Source organism: Pogona vitticeps, chromosome 7 (genome assembly GCF_051106095.1).
Source record: "Pogona vitticeps strain Pit_001003342236 chromosome 7, PviZW2.1, whole genome shotgun sequence".
NCBI lineage: Eukaryota > Metazoa > Chordata > Lepidosauria > Squamata > Agamidae > Pogona > Pogona vitticeps.
Window position 1 is genome coordinate 13,370,531 of NC_135789.1, and position 20,515 is coordinate 13,391,045.

At 46.6% G+C, this 20,515-nt stretch overlaps 1 protein-coding gene across 1 annotated transcript; it reads left to right on the forward strand.

The window, feature by feature from the left end:
- Positions 1–1,212: 1,212 nt before the first annotated feature.
- Positions 1,213–11,715, forward strand: MEF2B (myocyte enhancer factor 2B). Its single transcript, XM_020780995.3, has 8 exons — positions 1,213–1,455; positions 5,684–5,887; positions 6,446–6,574; positions 6,855–7,017; positions 7,638–7,777; positions 8,326–8,437; positions 9,012–9,117; positions 9,963–11,715. The coding sequence occupies exons 2-8, from the start codon at positions 5,714–5,716 to the stop codon at positions 10,252–10,254; spliced, it is 1,116 nt and encodes a 371-aa protein (XP_020636654.3). The 5' UTR covers positions 1,213–1,455; positions 5,684–5,713; the 3' UTR covers positions 10,255–11,715.
- The last annotated feature ends 8,800 nt before the right edge of the window (positions 11,716–20,515 follow it).

The window sequence follows — 20,515 nt, forward strand, 5'->3', positions numbered from 1 at the left end:
GACTGGAACCCAAGCCCTATAAGGAGGAATGATGGAAAAACACCGGGCCTGTTTAGCCTTGGGAAGAGAAGATCGAGGGGGAGAGAGAGGATTGGTCTCAAGACTTGAAAGGTGGTCCCTCCAGAGGAGAGGGTCAGGATCTGCCCTCCATCCTCCCAGAGCACAGGGCCCATCATCCTGGGCGGATGGGTCTTTCCTGAAATAGTGGGTTGAGCCTCTCAAATAAACTCTCCTTGGGAGTTGTTCAGCAGTGCCCTTCTGGGGCGAAGGGGGTCAAGAAGACCGGTCCCGAGGCCCCCTCCTTCGCTTCTCTGCTTTTCCGGCCTTCGGGGGGAGGGCTGCCACCCTCTCTCATGCAACCGAGGATTCAGGTTGCATCATTTCCCCACCTGCAGCCCTTGTAAACACGAAACCCACCCCCAGGGAATCCGGGCTTCGAGCCCCCCAAGGATTACGGCCCGAGAAGTCGCGTGGCAACCCATGAACGCGGTTGTGTGTCTGTGAGTTTGTGTGTTTTGTGTGAGAGAAAAGTGAACTTGAATGGAGGTGATTGTTTATTATTTGGATCCATACATCCTAAGGAATAGATAAATATTATTAATAATATAGCAAGGTCATAGTTATGGATTGGGCTGGATTCTGAGTACTACTTTATGTGTTAAACCAGACCTGCTGGAACTTAATCTCGTCATGACACATGGAAGTCTGAGAGATACTGCTGGGTTGACTCTCAGTCTGAGCCATAACATCATATTCGCCACTTATCATCATTGTTTATCATCGCCCTGTCATTGTGACTGTTCATTTTTTTCTTCTCAGAACATCTGGGAACCACTGGTCTCGAACCTCAAAACTCCAGATGTTCTTGGACTACAACTCCCAGAAGCCTTCGCCCCCAGCTGTGCGGGCCAGGATGGATGGGGCTTGTAGTCCAAGAAACATCTGGGCTGCTCCGCATTGGGAACCGCTGGTTCTCTCTCTCTCTCTCTCTCCTGGGGGTTCGCACCCAGGACCGATCCAATCACCGTGCGGGGGATCCGCGCAGAGTGGGGTGCGACTTCATTCAATAAATAAAATAAAATTATGGGCGGAGCTAAAAGCATCCTGAACGGAAGGCAAGGGGGCTTTTTTCGGCCAGTCAGCAGGCGCATGCAAACGACCCCAGCGAGCAGAGCCAATCAGGAGGAGCCCAGGAGGCGTGGCTAGGCCAAAGAGAACCCCATTCAGGTCCTGGGGCGAGGGTTTCATTCATGCACCGGCTTGGCGCGCGGCCAAAGGGCTCCTGCGCCCACTTTTGCCAGCCAAGAGAATCGGCTTAAGTTGGATTCCGCGCAATTGTTTCCACGCTTCCTTCCACGAGGGAGGCTTGTGGGCTCGGGCGTCTTGGAGGGGGTTCGGAATTATCCGCGGGCTCCTGCTGGAAGCGCCTGGACCCGCCTGGCGGCGGGAGGGCAGGTGAGGTGGGCGCACCTGAGCCCAGATAGATAAATAGATTATTTCGATAAATAATCAATCCTGATCATTTATATATGCTTATTAGTTTAGTTTAGTTTTAGTTTATTATTATACGGTCATAGACCCGAAAATACAAAAATAAGCACATTATATAAAATATACAAAATAAGTAAATTGTTAAAATATATCAGCAGTATAACACATGAGTCATGTACTTGTCTTATTATAACATTTTACGAATTCTTAAAACTGTGAATAAAAACTTAGCCACCGACTGTGTTATTAATTGGTTCTCTCCGGACAGCAAAAACTTCAGGTAGTCTCTGGGAGGTATACCAGTACATTTATACATTATTGGGTAGAGATAATGGTTACGTTCAGATCTATATAAGGTACATTCTAAAATGGTGTGTGCCAAGGACTCAACTGTTTGTTCCCTACAAGGGCATATCCTTTCTCTATAGGGAATGTTATTAAAGCGCCCTTTTAACAGGGCTGAGGGAAAGCAGTTAAACCTAGCCCTTGAGAAGACAAAATGATACCTTGGTACTGTGATTTGATATAGGTAATTTGCTAACTTGGGAAAGTTAAATATGCTTATTTAGTTTCTTAATTTATATACCGTCCCATTAGAGTAGCAGACTAATCTTGGGCGGTTTACACCGGCGTAAAATACAACTCAGCAACGATAGGTCTGGAAATAAGACCAAGAGTCTCTAAAATACGAGAGGCTTAAAATCAGTTAAACGCTTTTATCAAGCGGCTAAAAATATATCACATTTTAGTATTGCCTGTCTGTGGATTTGGGCTCTCTCCAAACTGCTAAGTAACTTGATTTTCTTTCCTTTTTAATCTCTTTCCCATGCAATTTAAAGTTTTGTAAAGTTTTAAAATCAGGTACTATCCTTCCTTCCTGGTCAGCTCTCAACCCGAATAAATATGACTCAAAGCCGTGAGAATCAGAAAGGGATGCGAAATGCAAATTCTAAATGTTTTACCCTTTTAAAAATAATTCAATTGGATTTTGTTTAGTGTTTAGTTTAATAATGTGTGGGTTTTTTTAAAGTTTAGCATTATGCCTTTAATTCAATTCTTTTTTTAATATCATAATCCACCCGCTTTGCGTCCCCTGACTGGGAGAAAGGTGGCCTAGAAATAAAATCAATCAATCAATAAATCTTAAAAAATAAAATAAAAACAGTTAAGAGTGAAATATATATGGGTTGTGGTTTTCCTAGGAGATGGATTGGAGAAATGCATTCATCTTGTCTCAGAGCTTTGAACTCTTCACTCTAGCAAAACGATTATAATACAGTATACAGTACATATTATACCTACAGAATGTGCATAGTATGATCTCTTGCTCCCTCTTGTGGCCACTCCTGGTAGTCTACTCTTAAGAAATAGATATTTTAGGGTTTTTCCTTTGTTTAATATTTTCAGACCGTGGGTAAGTGAAGCAGTGGATACCGATCCTGTGGATATGGGAGTCCTGCTGAATGGAAACAGATCTGTGTCGCTAGGGGTGGCTGCAGCTGCACCTTGATTGCACGTACGAGTGCACTCGTAAAATCGAGTTTCAGGCATCATAGCATTGCTCTTGCTCCTGGTTGGAGTTAAGCATTTATGATTGCAGTGGGCTGATTTATTTTGGAAAATATGTGCTTGTGTGTGTTTCTGGGCTGTTCCTGGTCACTCTTGATGGCGTTTGCAGCGTCTAAATAAGGAGACCATCCTTTGGGACGGACCAAAGATCAGTCTAGTCCGAGCGAGGTGCCTTAGATAAGATCCCGCCAGATGTTTTTGGGACGCTCAGCCAGGAACCTATGAGAATTGCTGCGTTATTTTTACCCTGGGATCTGGTGCTTTGAGGTAGACTGCCCTGAGCTAGGAGGTTCTACACTTCTTCTTCTTCTTCTTTGCTCTTTCCGCAAGAATGGACACACCTTTTCTGGTGGCGCTCAGAGGATCTTTCCGTCAAAGGTGGAGGCGACTGGAATGGCAAATGGGGAACTGCGATGCCCCCGAAATAAAAAGGGCCACTTTCGCTCTTTGTCATTCTTAGAATTTGTGAGGTGTCAGTTTGCAGATGGTGAAAAACCAGAGGAATGTATATATAGATGTTAGGGCCACTTTTTGACAGTCAGAAATCCCATGATCTGGTAACAGATTGAGTCATTAGAGGACCTCACCGTATTCCTAAGGCCCTACTCGGATAAGAAGCCAGAACGGCTCTATTTGTTTGTTTATTTATTCATTAATTTGTTTATTTAAATATATATTTATCCTGCCTTCTCCTTAAAAAAGTCCGACCCCTAACACAATGGAATACACCTGCAGCTGCTGCTTCCCTGAGAGACAGAGGTCTGGCCTCTGTTTTAATACAGTCAGACCTCCGTATCCGCGGGATTGCTATCCAATACTATACATAGCCTGGTCTCAGGCTCCCTCTTGTGGACAGTTCTGGTAACTCCACCTTTAGGAACATACGTTTTCATACCATGGACAAGTGAACCAGTGGATACAGATCCCGCAGATAAAGGGGTCCTAATGTACTTTTCTACACAGTGCAAGATCTGTAGCTGAATATATTAGCCACAGGAAGGACTAGTGATCACCTATCCATTTTAGGAGTGACGGGGAAACAACCTGATACAGCTGACAGGGCAGAATGAGTGGGCTCAGCTCGATTCAGTAAGGTGGCCACAAATTATCGTGGGGAAAAAGCCTTTGTCCTTTTATCCTTTTGATAAAACCAATGCTGCAATTTCTGGAGAACGGAGGTCCCCGACTTTTGCCGAGGATGATGCTCAAGATCTAGAAATATTTCCGGAAAGGGGCTTTCCGACCGGAATATTTTTGTTTTTCCCCCCTCAAGTTTCCTTTTGAAACAAGCTACCCATGGAAAGGCCCCAAGCTGGCTGGGCCCCACATGGGTGGTTTCACCATTTTGACCCCGCAATGGGTCTTGGGAACCTCGTCACCGCTTCCTGCCACTTTTTAAAAACGAATTCTGACCCGTTAAATATAGTCTGACGCCCACGCGCACAAGATGAGAAAGGGAGCCACTGCTCGAGTGAGTTTTTAAATCAGTGGGAAAGCTCTTGTGGGCCTGTGTATTTAATCCCATTCCCCCCCCCCCTCTCTCCCACAAAGACTGTTCCTGTCTTCTGGAATACGTTCCTCTCTGCGGAAGGACGATGGGCAGGAAAAAAATCCAGATTAGCAGGATTTCGGACCAGCGGAACAGACAGGTTGGTGGCCTTTTCTTTACTAAGGGGAAACGAGGGAAGGATTGAGCTCCCAGTTCAAAGGTCTTTCCGATTATCTTGTTTTAAAAGCAGTCTAGTATTGGAAAGCTTGGGGAAGCCCACAGGCAGCAGCCCTCCTGCCTTGCTTCTTTTCTCTGGCACTCACCAAGGTAGACTTCTGCTTTACAGAGAGGTTCGCCCTTGTCATCCGTCAGAAAATTCAGGTTGTTTTAAACAAAAGCGGCCATCTACACTGGCTTCCTGTTTCTCCCCGCAGGGACCACCCTGGCACGTAGGCAAAGTCCAGTTGGACACCCCCCCCAACCGTGGGATCCGTATAGGCTGATTCACTTACTCATGGTGTGAAAATGTTTTTTTAAAAAAATCTCTAAAGGTAAAGGTAAAGGTTCCCCTTGACAATTTTTGTCCAGTCGTGTCCGACTCTAGGGGGCGGCGCTCATCCCGCTCTTCAAGCCATAGAGCCAGCGTTTGTCCGAAGACAATCTTTCCGTGGTCACATGGCCAATGTGATTTAGACACGGAACGCTGTTTACCTTCCCACCGAGATGGTACCTATTTATCTACTCGCATTTGCATGCTTTCGAACCGCTAGGTTGGCGGGAGCTGGGACAAGCAACGGGCGCTCACTCCGTCATGTGGATTCGATCTTACGACTGCTTGGTCTTCTGACCCTGCAGCACAGGCTTCTGCGGATAGATTTCTAAAGAGGAAGTGACCAGAATGGGCCATAAGAGGGAGCCAGAGAGCGTGTGGTGGATAGCTTTTGCTATTAAAATAGCTTTTGCTATTGTCCAGTTTTTTTCAGCATCCACCTGGGGGGGGGGGGAGTTTGGAACAGAGATGGGGCTCCGCAGTGCCTGGGGATCTGGAGGAATGTCGTAGGCCACAGGAGTCCTTTCTAGCTGGAAGTCGAACCGGTCAACTGCTCCCCATGTCTTGCTTCCACTCGGTTCTAGGTCACCTTCACGAAGCGCAAGTTCGGGTTGATGAAAAAGGCCTACGAACTCAGTGTTCTTTGTGACTGTGAGATTGCCCTCATCATCTTCAACAGCACCAACCGCCTCTTCCAGTACGCCAGCACCGACATGGACAAGGTGCTCCTGAAGTACACCGAATACAACGAGCCACACGAGAGCCGGACAAACTCGGATATCTTGGAGGTAAAAACCCTCAGATGATAAAACGGGATATACGGTCATCTTGGAGACCACCCGTTAGTCCATCTGGCACAGAAATCTAGGCACTAGGCCATTGCTGCTTCAATCCAGTCGGATCCCCCCCATACCCGAGGGATAAACATTCGCTGATTCACTTATCCGGGGTGTGAAAATATTCAAACTCTTATAAGAAAAATCCTAGAAATATATGTATTTCTGAGGATGAAGTTACTAGAACTGGCCATTAGAGGGAGCCAGAGAGCATGCTATGTATAGCATTTACTGTTATACTACTGTTCTCTATAATCCACATTTTTCAGCATCTGCGGGGGGCTTGGAACCCATTCCCCAGGGATATACATCTTTATATATATCTTTATTAATATATATTTCTAGGATTTTTCTATTAATGTTTTTCTTCTTTTTAGACACGGAACAAGTGAATCAGTGGATACTGATCCTGCAGATAAGGGGGGTCCTACTGTAGTTCTTCTCAGGGAAGGGGCTGGATTTTGGTTTGTTGCTTCCGTCGGCGAGTGCTTTGTGCTCCAAACTTTGCAGACTTTGAAAAGGAAGGGTGTCGGCCTCGAAGGCCTGGGGGCGGACGTCGGAGGGGCTTCCGGACCTCCCGGGTATCCGAGGCAGCTTGGGGAGAGTGCGGGTCTCAGGCTGGCACCGCCAAAGCTTAGGGTGAGTAACTGCTGAACTGGTCGCTTTGAGGCTTCCTTCCAGAGCAAAAGGTACCTGGGTACTCCATGGGCCGACCTCCAAAAGATGGAGGCCTGAGTCCACCTCGAGCCGGCTCCCTGGGGCTGCCGAGATCAAACTCAGGTTGTGCGCAGAGGCTTCACTGCGGCGCTGCCGTCAAACCACGGCACCGCGAGGCACTTGGGTTTCTGAGTGATGAGTTCGAGAGCTGCTGTTAGCTGCCTTCCCTCTAACCTCTCTGTTCTTTTGGTCTTCTTGGCAGCCGGCCACGTCTTCATCTCATCTTGAGGGTCCCCCCACAGAAACCCCCCTCTCTGGGGCCAAGCAGTGGGCAAGCAGCCCTGGGAATGCCCCTCTTCCACAGGCGTTTCCACCTGCTCTCCCCAAACCCTACGGCCGGGTTTCTAGACTCTCTCAAGCGACAGGTAGGTTTCTCAGGGCGACTCTCGCTGAAACTGTACAAGACAATGGGGTTCTGGCATGCCAAGGCCTAAGTGTGCATGGTTAAAATGAGAGCCATGGCTTTTTGGATTATATATAAAAGAGGATCTTTCTATCCACAGGGAATCGGTTTCAAGACCTTCCCCCCCCCACAACCGCCCCACGGATGCTGAAAAGGGTGGATTATAGCAACTGCTACTGTATTAGAATAGTAAATGCTCTAATGAAGAAGTTACCAGAACTGGCCACTAGAGGGAGGCAGAGACGATGCTATGTGTAGAGTCTACACATGGCATAGTCTCTACCTCCCTCTAGTGGCCAGTTCTGGTAGCTTCCTCATTAGAAATACTGTATATTTTTCTGGGAATCTTTTTATATATATAAAAAGATTTTTCATCTTTTCAGACCATTGATTCATGAATCAGTGGATATGGATCCCCTGGGTCAAGGGGGTCCTGCTGTAAAATGTCCCCCCAAATGGCTCAATAAACCATCAATGGTGGCTGGTTTAAATTGGTTTTCTTGGTCGCACTAGGTGTGAGCTCGCCCAGCGTCCCTGTCTCTCATCCCCAGCTTGTGCTTGGCCTCTTTTCTGCTCCTGCAGGTATCAGAGGACCCATCGTCCCCCACAGCCAGCTCAGCCACATGGTGTTGAGCAAAACCCCTCCGCCACTGCATGGGGAAGCCAATCACCGTTGGATGGAAGGGCCCCGGTCCTGCGCCGGAAGCATCCGAGGGCCTGACGTGAGTCCGTACGAGTGTTCAGGCATGCTTCTCATCCTGGAAAGATTGCTGGGCAAACCTAATAAAAGCGGGGATGGTGGTGGAAGGACATCCCGTATCCCTCGGGCTGAAAATCAGCACCGCCTCGAGTCTTTTCCAGGAGAAAAGTGGGGTAAAAAATCTTTTTAATAAATTTAAATGATCAATGAACCGCCAGGAGGCAAAAGGAAAACAGACAAAAAGCCAACCAATAGCAGGTTCTCATCTTCCACCAGGAAACCCATAAATCAAAGGTGGGAAAGGGTGTTTCTCCCCCACCCTTTTTACAGTCAAGAGAAATACAGTTGGACCCCCGTATCCACGGGATCAGTATCCGCGGACTCCCTTATCCACAGCCTGAAAATATTAAGGATATTAAAAGGATGATAGATTTAGGAGTGCTCCCAGATAAACCAGCCTTGGTGGACTTGAAGGTTGTGGGTGTTTTAATCCCTAGGAACATATTTTCTCTAAACTCCAGGTTGGCCCAACCTGACCCCCCCCCCATCTCCTGTTTTTTCTCCCCACAGGGTTCAGCCCCTTCTGGCCTCCAAGGGAGAAGCTCCGTGCTGCTCACGCGAAGCTCCTGCCTCCCAGGTCACAGTCTTCCGGGTGACTCCTTCCTGTCCTCCGGCCCTGCAGGTACGGTTTGGGAATAAAGGATGTGGCCGTGTTTTGAAATTTTGGCTCAATTCCTTGTGCTGCGCAAGCTGAAGTGCAGGGGTTCACGGAGCTCAATAGCGTCACGTTCCCTGGAGCAGTCCACCCCCTTTTCTCATCCACTAGCGCTTAGAATCATAGAGGGATTGCCACCATCCCCCCCCAAAAAAAGTCTCAAAAACTCACTCCGAGACATTCAAGGAAGACAGAACAAAAGGTTCCATTACTGATGATTGAACAGCTCAAACGGCCAACCGACAAACGCGACTGCTTTTAACTAAGACTTCACCAGATTCACAGCTTCCAATGGACAAAAAAAAAGGAGGGGGGGAAGAAGACACTGGGCAGAGAGGCGGGGCTCTCCAAGGCAGAGAAAACGATTGGTTCATGCTGTTTTGTGATGGACCACTCCCCCCCCCTCCAGCCCAGAAATGTCCCTCCTTCCCAAAGCAGCCTGCGAGGTTGCAGAACCTCCAAGTGAAGACTGGGAAAGGAAGGATCGTGATTGGCTCTTGCTTTCTTCCTCTCCTCCCGACCCCACGGATTGCCTTTTCAGAGTTTGCTCCGGAGGAGAGCCGATCCCCCGCCTCCGGCATGCAGGCAAAGCCCACCGCTCTGTGGGAGCCCCGAGACAAGGTCATGATCACGCTCCAGGCTCTGGGGTAAGAGGTCAAGAAGGGAAGGCAGGCACCCTCAAGAGATGCAATTCCCACCCTCGCCAGCAGAGGCACACTTTGTACAGGATCGAGGCAGGGCAGGACACCCGGGCCAGAAGTCCCGAGAGCCTCTCGGGGAGGGAGACCTCGGCAGGAGAGTTTTCATGCTTCCCCTGTGTGGCTCGGAGGCATACACTGGGACACCCCCACACACACCCCGTATCCACTGATTCACTTAGCTGCCGTCTGAAAAACATTAAAAGAAAAATCCTACAAATGTATACATTGTTGTTAGCCGCTCAGAGTGGTACAGATGTATCAGATGAGCGGGATATAAATCAAATAAATAAATAAATAAATAAATAAATAAATATATTTGTATATTTCTAAAGAGGAAGTTACTAGAACTAGCCACAAGAGGGCACCAGAGACCAGACGATGTATAGCCTTTGCTAGAAATATTTCTATCATGTCATTACCTGAACTAGCCATTAGAGGGAGCTGGAGATCATGCTATGAGTATTTAGTGAAGAATAGATTGCATGCTTCCTGGCGCCCTTTAGTGGCATGTTCTGGTAATGCATGGGGAGTTTTTTTCTTATGCTATACACAGAGTGTTTGCTATTATCTACTGTTTTCAGTATTCACATGGGTTTGGAACCGATCCACAGCTGATATGGGGGTCCCACTATAACCTTTCCATGGAGGGAGTAGCTCGGGAGCAGGGTAACGAGGAAGGCATGGGTCACAGGGTGGTGCTGATGTCCTAAGGAAATGGTGTTCACATGACTTGCTGAAATGGAACCCATCTTTTATACTGAATCTTTTCCATGTTCCTTTTTCTCCTACAGGGCAGGGGGCCGGATGAGCGGCCGGACTCTGGCGCCCCCTGGTTCCCCTCCCTCACAACCCTCGGTCAGGGTCAAATCGGAGTGGATCTCCCCTTCGGACAGCTGTGCCGCCATGGCCCCGAAGCCCGTCTGTGCTTTCCTGCCACCCCTGAGTCATGTCCCCATAGACTTTTCCCCGGGGGGTGATTTTTCTAAATCTTACCTTCATCCATGCTTTCTCTCACAGCCTTTGGTGGAGGAACATCTCAAGGTTCCCACACGTCCGCTGCAACCCACAATACATGACTGGTAAAGAGAGTGGCAACAGACAAGACAGAAAGACAGACAGTGGGACCCCAGTATCCACGGGATCCATATCCACGGATCCTTTTAACCACAGTCTGAAAATATTCAAAGGCTTAAAAAGAAAAACCCTAGAAATAAAGATTTCCAAAGATGAAGTCAGCAAAACTGGCTGCCAGAGGGAACCAGATCCCATACTATGTATAAGTTCCGATATCATATTGTTTGCTATAATCCACATTTTTCCACATCGGCAGGTGGGGGGGGAGCTTGAAATTGATTCCTCTTGGATCTGGGGATCCGAATGTATTGGTATTTTTTTTTTAGTTTCATATTCATGTGTGTCTTCTGTGCCATCAAATCAGAAGTGACTTATTGCAACCTTTCAAGTGAAGTGAGATATTTCAGGAGTGTTTTTACCCGTTCCACCCCACCCACCCAGTGAGATTCCTTGGCCGAGCAGGGATTCGAACTCGGCTCTCCTGAGTCCCAGTCCATCACTCTGTCCACCACATCATACTGGGGAATCCTCCGATTCAAGCCAAAGGTCAAAACAAATGACTTGCAAATGATCTCACCTCCTCTCTTGAGGTTCTCCATCACCGGCTTTCTTCCCATAGGCTTCTGGCAAATTGTTACTGTATTTTCTTTGGAGAGACCCGTACTCTTCGGTCAAGTGCTCAATGCTTCTGTTGTATAAACCCGGAAGACTGGGGAGGCGGTGGCCAAATTTCCTCCACTCAGTAGCCCACTTTCTCCTGGCTTCTTTTTCCAAGCCTAAGCTCCAGCCGTCAGAGTTAGTAGAAGATCAAACATCTAAGGAAACCAGACATGGCACCATATTTGATTTGGGATTGTTTTGAAGGGTTCGGGGCATTGAGAAAAAAAGGAGCCGGCCCTTGAAACCTTATCCCCGGTGAATGTTCTTTATGCTTTCCTGCTTATGGCAAAGGCGAGTCCCCGGGGGCACTGTGCCCCCCCCTTTCTCCATCTCTAAGAAGTTCTCGGCCTCCCTGCCACGTTGCTTGCATATGGTACCTTTTTTCACCCCACTACGATCTTTATTATGGAATTGTGCCCCTCACACACTTGAACTTTAAGGAGCTGCTGCTTCGAGTCCCCACTTCGTGATTGAGGTGGAAGGAAACCCCCGATATGTCCATGGAGACACGAAGGACTCGAAACCATCACCCAGCGTTTAGGCTGTGAAGATGTGGGAGTAAAAAGGAACAAGAAGTCCAAGATTGGCCCCAAGTTGTAAAAACAATGTTTAAGGAGGCCCAGATCCTTAAAAGGGTGAGCTTTCAATTTGCTTGTGGATTTCTCTTTATTGCCACCAGGCGACATGTTCTCTCCTCTTTCATGGGCCCTGCAATGCATGAACCAAGTAGACAGTCCAAGGATGTGGCAAAAAATCTTACTTCCCTGCAGTTAAGGAACTGTGCAAATTAAATAAAGATTTTGTCCCCTTTTTGATTATTTATTTATTTATTTATTTATTTTATTTATATGTCGCCCACTCTACCCAAAGGTCTCTGGGCGGCTTACAACAATTAAAATTCAATACAATAAAATATAAAATGATTAAAATACAATTAAAATACGATTAAAATTGCCATCATCAAGACCCACAGTTGATGTTATTTCAATTAAAAGCCTTCTGGATTGTCCTCTTTGCTGTAGGAACTCAAATAACTAGGAGCCCAGGATGCCCCTGATCACAATTCTCACCTTGAAATGCTGGCTCTGTTTGTTACTCAGAAGGAAACCATCTGTCTGCTCCCACCACAAACACAAAAGCGTAATTAGATCTTACTAGTTCCCCCCTCCTGCCGCCTACAAAGCTTCCTTTAGAAAATACCTTCACTAATACGGAGGGGAGGGGTCTTACTGTATCACAAAACAACCGTAGGAGCTCCTTATCGACGGGATCAGCATCCACGGATTCCCTGATCCATGGTTTAAAAAGATAAAACCATGTAGGGTGATGGAAAACTCTTGGGAGAGAAGGCGGAGGTTTCAGAGTGCTCTGTCCGTGGTGCTGAACATTTAAAACCAGGAGCTCTGCCCCTGTGTGGCATTTGTAGATTTCAGAGTATTTTCCCCCAAAAGAATTTTTAACAGTTTCCTGCTTTCCTGCCAGCTCAGGGGAATTCTGAGTGCTCAGAGAGGTGGGAAGAATGAATTCATTTGATTTATTTATTTAAACTGTCTTTATACCGCCTTTCTCCTTTTAAAAGGGCCCAAGGTGGCTTACATCATTAACAGACAATACTTAAGGCTAAAAAAACAAACACCACAATTATTTTTTAAAAAAATATTTGTATATGTCTTGGTTTCGGTGGTTCAATGTTGTCCTTTCAATGTGTCTTTTAAAAGAGTAAGGTGGGGTAAATCTATTTTGAATGAATGGATGGAGGAATGAATGAATCAATAGGTCAATGAATCAATCAATGAATCAATCAATCAGCATTTAAATTATCTCAGAAGGCCGATTGATAATAAGAAGAGAGGCAAGCTAAGAAGAGAAGGAGAGATACACCTGTAAAAATACCGATGGATAGTCGATTTTCAAATATGGAAATTTGAACCTTTCTGATTTTCTTTCTCCCAGTAAGTTGACAGGGAAATCTTGAACTATTCACTAGTATTAGAACATATTTAAATGTAAGCAGACTCTTCCTCTCCATGTGTATCTTTTGTCACTATTCCAAGATTCTTAGCTTCCCTCTTCACTCCAATTGCTTTTGGTACCACCTGTGAGTTCATATTTGCTGATTCACTTATCCACAGTCTTAGAAAATATTTAAAATATTAAAAGAAAAATCTTAGAAATATATTTCTAAAGATGAAGTTTCCAGAACTGGCCACTAGAGGGAACCATAGACCGTGCTATGTCCCATGTCCGCTGGATCAGTATCTGCTGATTCACGTATCCACCGTCTGAAAATATGAAAAGAAAAATCCCATAAATATATATTTCTAACACTGAAGTTACCAGAACTGGCCACTAGAGGGAGGCAGAGTCTAGGCTATCTATAGCATTTGGTATTATATAATAGGGTTTGGTATAATCCGCGGTTTTCAGCATCTGCGGGGAAGAGGCTTGGAACCAGTCTCCTGTGAATATGAGGACACTACTCTACTTGCCATGAGAGGAAAAACATACACTTCCCTTGATCAGAACAAGTTTATTTTTTAAAAAAAACAGTAGAAGAGAAATAAGATCTCGGAACAAGCTTGTTGGGTCTCCTCTGTTCCTTTAGCTTACAGGTGCTTGACTGCTGGATAGCTCAGGGGTTTAGGGAATCTGATTGGGAGTTCGAATCCCTCCTTGACAGGGGCTGGATTGGATGATCTCGAGGGTCCCTTCCTGCTCTGCCCTTCTAAGATTATTCTTATCAGTTGCTGTGGGTTTTTCGGGCTGTTTGGCCGTGTTCGGAAGGTGGTCCTTCCTTACGTTTTGCCAGTCTCTGTGGCCGGCCTCTTCAGAGGACAGGAGTCAGAACTCTGTCTGTGCTCTGGCGAGCCTTTGAGAATACATTATTCTTCTTATTTGTCTCTCCGACGTGGTAGCATCAACAGAGGGTCGGTTCTGCTCCAGAAGCATCCTCTCTCTGCGCCTGTCATCAGCGTGGGAACGACAAGCCCACGTTTTCCCCTCCCGGGTCAACTTCCCCAAAAATTATCTGTTGAGCACTGAAGTAGACTCCTAACTCTCGTTAAAGTTTTAGAATCTCTCTCGCTCTCTCTTTTTTTAGCTTGGTTTTTCAAAAGCTCTTCTGCAGCGCCTCACCAAAACCAAGGCTGTCTTGCAGTTCAGACAGTGAGGATAAAGGCCATGGTTTCCCCCCTGCCACATGGGATGGGAAAGACAGGTTGGGGAGTCATTGGGATCCCCCTTGGAACGAAGACGAGACGGCTAGAAGGGGCGGTATTGTGTGGGTCCCGGAGACAGATTTCAACCCAGACCTCTAACTTGGGAGCCAGTGGCGTGCAAACTTGTCTCTCAATAGGCAGCCCCACACGGCAGTGACATCACTGTGGCTTTGGGGAGTGACCTGTGACCCTGTCTGGCTGTCCTGCATAGAAAGGCTGTCGTCTTGCCCTCGAGTTTGGTATTGTCCTCTATTCCCGTCCCACCCTCTTTTTTTCCCAGGCTTCGGCTCCCAGACACACACGCAGCCCCCCCCTCTTTCCCCCCTCCTGCCCACCCAAAAGCGTCTCTGATTCACTTGGATTTAGCAACAGGCCAGTGGGAAGCCCGGACATCATTTCTGGGTCCCCGGCAGGACCGGCTACAAAACAAACAAAGCTAGCAACTTTTATTTTAAACAGGACTGGGGCGGGGGGGGGGGGAAGAGATGAAAAAAATTCCCGTTACATGCGCTTGATCTCCTATTCCTTTTCTTTCCAGCCCATGCTCGGCAACTCCTCGGAAAGGAAAGAAAGGAAAATTTGGTTTTGGAAGAATAAGAAGGCGCGTCTGCGTTGTTGGAATGAGGGGGAGACACAGGTGAAAGGCAAGTAAGTAGAGAAGGCTGCCCCACCGGATTCTCTGCCGTGCAAAGTTAAAAGAGCTGTCGGTCTCGTTTTCGTGAATCTGGAAAGAGTTGGTCCCTGTGCAGGTTTTAAAAAAAAAAAACATGGGCAAAATCAGCTGTTAAAAAAAAAGAGAGAGATAAATATCCAGTATGAACTAAAAGTGCATTTGTTTAGAAACGGTGTTGGTTTTTCCACCGATTCCAAAATTCTTTAACAACCTTTGGGGGAAAGCCGTTGTGTGCTGCTGTGCAGGAAAAAGTGGGAGAGACATTATGAAATTTTAAAAATGCATTAAAATAATGATGGCTACACTTATTTATGGGAGCCAAACTTTGCATTCTTCCAAGAAAGAACTAAGGTTAACTCATGCCATTCTCTGTGTCAGGATTTGAGAGGCATGGATGTTTTCTTTCATTTCTTCTGTAACGTCACTTTGAACACAGAGAGAGAGCTGTCAACCCTAAAAGGTTTCATTCACTTTCTGAGGCGGATAGAGCCGGGCGACGATTTTTGACTTTTTACAGAAAAGAATAAGTGGATTTATCTTTCTTTCTTCGGAACGGTGGCTTTACGGATGCTTTAAGCCGTCGGAGGAGAAGAAGGTCAGAGGGTTTTCCGGGCTTTGAAGAGGAAAGCAAGGTGATGCTTGTAACATTCTGTTTCTATGATATTGGCTTGCTCAGGTTCCCTTTGCTTTAATTAATTGTGTGTGTGTTGTTGTTTTTCTGCATGCATGTGAAATTCGATTCTGCCCCTTCCACAGGCTGTATTGATTTGCTGTCTAGGGATAGCGGCAAGAGTCAGGAGCCGGGAGTCCCAAGTCTAAAACAAACTTTTCAACTCGGAAAAAGGGCAGGGGGAATGGGTTCTGAGTCACGATATGAACCCGAGCCAATGAAATAAATTTAAAAAGTGGAATTGTTGCTGTGACTTGAGTCCAACTTGACAGTGGGTCCTGTGACTCGGAGTCCCCAGGCCTGTTGCTTTGACACCCCCCACCCTTTTCTTGCACTGTTTTAAAAACCAAAATTCTGTTGATCGGACTAGAGACCCCACCCCACCTTCTCTCACGATCTGAGTGGCAGCTTAGAAAAAGCCCTTCATAGCATGTGAAGTGAGAGGGCCCCATCCTGTCCGCCTGGATTCAGGGGGGGGAGCATAAGGAGATGAGAAGAATCTCTCCACTTGAGGGAATCCGTTCCTCATCTTGTCCCGGGAGGTGAATCCTATAAATAAGGATGGTTTTAGTTTGTCTAATGCAATCTGAGGATACCCAGTGTGGTGGCGTAGAGGATGGAGTGATGGACTCTGGAGACCCAGGTTCGATTCCCCGCTCAGCCACGGAAACTCACTGTGGGCGTAGAGTGGATAAAACCACTCTTTAAATGTCTCTGTTGCCTTAAAAACCTGATAAGTTGTTCAAACTCGACAGCCTATATAGGCTGGATAGTTCTTTTTAGGGTCTCTGGCTGCGGAGACAGAGGTTGGAAATTTGAATCTCCCATTGGGCCTTCTCGACCAGGGCTGGACCGGATGATCTCTAGGGGTCCCTTCCAGCTTGGCCGTTCTAGAGGATGATGATTGCTTCTGCATAGCTCAGAGGCTTAAGGTCTCTGGCAGCGGCCATCGGCAGAACGCTGGAGGTAGCGCTTCCATAGGCATTCCCCCCCCCCCCGGATGCACATTTTTGTCAGCTCAGCCTTTTTGGTGCGCAACCCCAGAGATATTTTGGGAAACAGAGGTGGAGCACCCCTGGGATCAACCGCCATAAAAAATCAACGCTGTGTCTTGCATACGGAGATGTCCTTATTTCAACAAACAAGTAAACAAACCAGAGCTTCTTAGGCATCCTTCAGTCTCGAGAGACTATGGTCACGTGCTCTGTATGGAGGACTTGGAACAGTGTCTAGTGTGGCTGAGGAGGCCAATTCGAGAGTGACCATCCCTTCCACACTGAGGACAAATACAAGCTGTCCCCTGTCCAGCTCCCTGATTTTGCTGCTTCCGGGACAGCCTCTTTGCCTTGGCCTGCTGGATAAGGGTCTCTTCAAATTGGGAGAGGCTGTGATGCACCGCCTGCCTCCAGGCTGAACGCTCAGAGGTCAGAGTTTCCCATATGTTGAGGTCCATTCTTAAGGCCTTCAGATCCCACTTGCAGATATCCTTGTATCGCAGCTGTGGTCTCCCTCTGGGGCGATTTCCCTGCACTAATTCTCCATACAGGAGATCCTTTGGAATCCGACCATCAGCCATTCCCACAACATGACCAAGCCAACATAGATGTCGCTGTTTCAGTAATGTATACATGCTGAAAATTCCAGCTCGTTCTTGGACTGCTCTGTTTGGAACTTTGTCCTGCCAGGTGATACCGAAAATCCGTCGGAGGCAATGCATATGGAAGGTGTTCAGCTTCCTCTCCTGCCGTGCACAAAGGGTCCAGGACTCACTGCAGGACAGGAGTGTGCTCAGGACACAGGCTCTATAGACCTGGATCTTGGTCTATATGCTGTCAGCTTCTTATTGAGCCATAGTCTAGACAACATGATACCTGCTTTGCCAATGCGTTTATCTAGCTCGACATCTAGAGACAGTGTGTCAGAGATCGTTGAGCCAAGGTACACAAAGTCATGAACAGCCTCCAATTCTTGCGTGGAGATGGTAATAGAGGGAGGTGAGTCCACACCCTGGGCCATGACTTGTGTTTTCTTCAGCCTGAAACCAGAGCACCTAGTGAGGTAACAGGGAGAGGACGCGAGATGCAGGAATCGAAGTTGGTCTTCAGCCACGCCGGGAATACAACGCGCGGCTCAGATCCCACCCACCCTCTCTCTCTATTCCAGGAGCTTGTTTTTAATAAAGAAAAGCTTGTTTTTAATAGAGATTTCGAACCTGGGGCCGGGGACTCAGGACCCAAGACTTGCCAACCTAAAATGAACAAAATGAATCATCATCATCATCATCACAACCTCCCAGGGAGGTTAAAGGAAAACAGAGGCTCCCGGGAACTAACCAGAGAAACACATGGGTGTTTTCATGGCAAGCTTTTATTTGATTTAAATAGTCCTGTGCTTCTTCGTGTCGTTCTTTGGAGGGTCTTTCTCCCCCCCCCTTCTCCTGGTTCATGGACACAAAGGGATTTTTCCCCCTCCCTGTGTGAAGACATGACTAAAGAGTAAAGGCCTTCCAATGCCCACCTGCCAGATAAGAGCATCAAAATACAGCTAGTGCACACGTCGTTTTTTTCAAGGGTCGGTTTTTCTCTTTGGTTATCTAGCTGTATGAGTGAATATGATTTCATAAAGCTAGAGAACCGAATGTATAAACCCATCTACTGCTCAACAGCGCACCGTGCGTTTCTGTCATATTCTCCCCTCCCACCCGTGTGCATAACAGCAGGTCTGGATGTGAAAATCCCATGTTTCCGTTTTCAAAAACCTCATTTCTCTCTTGAGCAGGTCACCCAACTGTAAAATAATTTTTTAAAAAAAGTTATTTCTCTCCCGACTCTAAAGAACTTGGTGAATTATAAAAATATGAAAACCAAACTAAAGTGTCCCCCCCCTTTTCTTCTTCTTTTTTAGTCAAAATTGAGAGGCGCGGCTGTTCCTGGGATGCAGAGCAGGACCTCCTTATCCGCAGGATCGGTATCCACGGATCCACTGATCCACGGCCTCAAAATATTAAAGAGGTTAAGAGGGGGGGAAAACACCTTTAGAAATGGATATTTCTAGTGATGTCACTACCAAACTGGCTACTAGAGGGAGCCAGAGACCTTGCGGGGGGGATAGCATTTGTTAGAGAAATAAATATATGTCTTTTATGTCATTACCAGAACTGGCCACTGGAGGCATCTGAACTTCTTTCCAGAAAAGGTTGCCATGGTCGACGGTACTGAAAGCAGCTGCCACATGAGCCTTCAAATTGCACATTAAAATAGCGTTTGCTATAATCTGAGCTTTTTAAGCATCCGCTGGAGGGGGGGGAGCATTGGAACTGATCCCTCGTGGATACGGGGGTCCTCTTGTACTCCCTGTTTCTCACAATGTGGCAGAGGGATTCTGAGATTCTGTATTTCATGAGTTTTATAGTTTCTCGGTCTTTATTCTTCTGCCTGGTGTTTCTGAATCATCATCATCATCATCTTAGAACTGCTGAGCTGGAAGAGACCGTCTGGATCATTGTGAAAGGGGGCGACTAGGATCCAGATTGCACTTCTGCAGGACAAGGGAAAATGCCGGGAAGTCTTGAAACATGCATGGTGAACCAGGAAACTTTGGGTTAATTTAAATTAACCATTTCCCAGCCCCTGAATGCAGTTTCCATTGTTTGGTGGGAAGATACGGGGCAGGGACTTCTCAGTGGCTGCTCCTAGACGGTGGAACTCCCTCCCACTGGAGGCCAGACAATCACTATTTGCTAGAAAAATACATTCCCACCATGTCATTACTATAACTGGCCACTAGAGGGAAACAGAGACCCTATACAGTGGGGTCTCTACTTAAGAACTTAATCCGTATTGGAAGGTGGTTCTCAAGTTGAAAAGTTCTTATGTTGAATCTGCATTTCCCATAGGAATGCATTGAAAACCATTTAATCTGTATCTGCTCTTTTCCGTCCATAGAAACTACAGTGGAACCTCTACTTAAGAACTTGATCCGTTTTGGAATGGTGTTCTTAAGTTGAAACGTTCTTAAGTTGAAGCAAAATTTCCCATAGGAATGGACTGAAAACCAATTAATCCGTTCTGGCTGCTTTTTTGTTATGTAGAGGTGCGTTCTGGTTAATACGTACTCTACCACTAGGGGGAGAATTTTTTTTAACCTAAAATGACCTAAGGTTAAAAAAAGAGCAGGAAAGATTTTTTTCCTGTTCTTATCTTGGATTTCTGTTCTCAAGTAGAAACAAAATTTAGCAAATGGAGCTGTTCTTAAGTTGGATTGTTCTTAAGTAGGGACGTTCTTAAGTAGAGACCCCACTGTATTTCTCTCTCTATACATAGCTATATGTAGCCTGGTCTCTGCCTCCCTCTGGTGGCCACTTTTGGGATTTTCACCTTTAGAAATCTATACATATTTCTAGGATTTTTCTTTTCATATTTCTAATATTTTCAGACCGCGGATCAGCAAATCAGCAGATCCTTATCCTGCGGATAAATGGGTCCTACTGCTCTGACATTTGAGATTCAAAGGAACAGACAGTCCGCTTCTCTGCATCTCATTAGAGGAAGAGGGAAATATAAATATGATGAATGAATGTTCCCCCCCACCCCCGAACTTTGCAATCGGCCCATGTCTCACCCAACGACCAAGTTAACTGGATGAGTTTAATGGCCAGTTTGAATAATTCAAGGATGGTGGTGGTGGATTTACCTCTGACCTTCATGCTGGGGTCCTTTCCCCCCCCCTTCTCCCAACCCCACTCTTCACCCTATAGAACAGCCCGGCTTGTCTAGCCGCTGCCTGGATGATTCAATGTAGGCTTTGTCTAACCGGAGCCATTAAACATGCTTAACCCCTTCCGAGGGAATTACCATATAATATTTATGTCCGTCTTCGCTCCCTCCCTCGCCGGGCCCCTCCCTCTGCCCTCTTGACTCTCCATCATCCTTTCCGGGGTCTCGTTCCAGGAAAGGAATCTCCCAAGAGGAAGGAGGAGGCAACCTTGAGAAGGTGGGTTTCATGGACGTGATTCTTGGCGGCTCCTTTGTGACCTTGAGGAGACCCCTT

What these genes read in the sequence shown, in the direction of transcription:
- MEF2B (XM_020780995.3), top strand. Translation starts at nt 5,714, where the DNA reads ATGAAAAAGGCCTACGAACTCAGTGTTCTTTGTGACTGTGAGATTGCC. An exon ending in TGGCACCGCCAAAGCTTAGG is followed by an intron (nt 6,575 to 6,854) that starts GTGAGTAACTGC and finishes TCTTCTTGGCAG; the next exon opens with CCGGCCACGTCTTCATCTCA. An exon ending in CCTGTCCTCCGGCCCTGCAG is followed by an intron (nt 8,438 to 9,011) that starts GTACGGTTTGGG and finishes TTGCCTTTTCAG; the next exon opens with AGTTTGCTCCGGAGGAGAGC.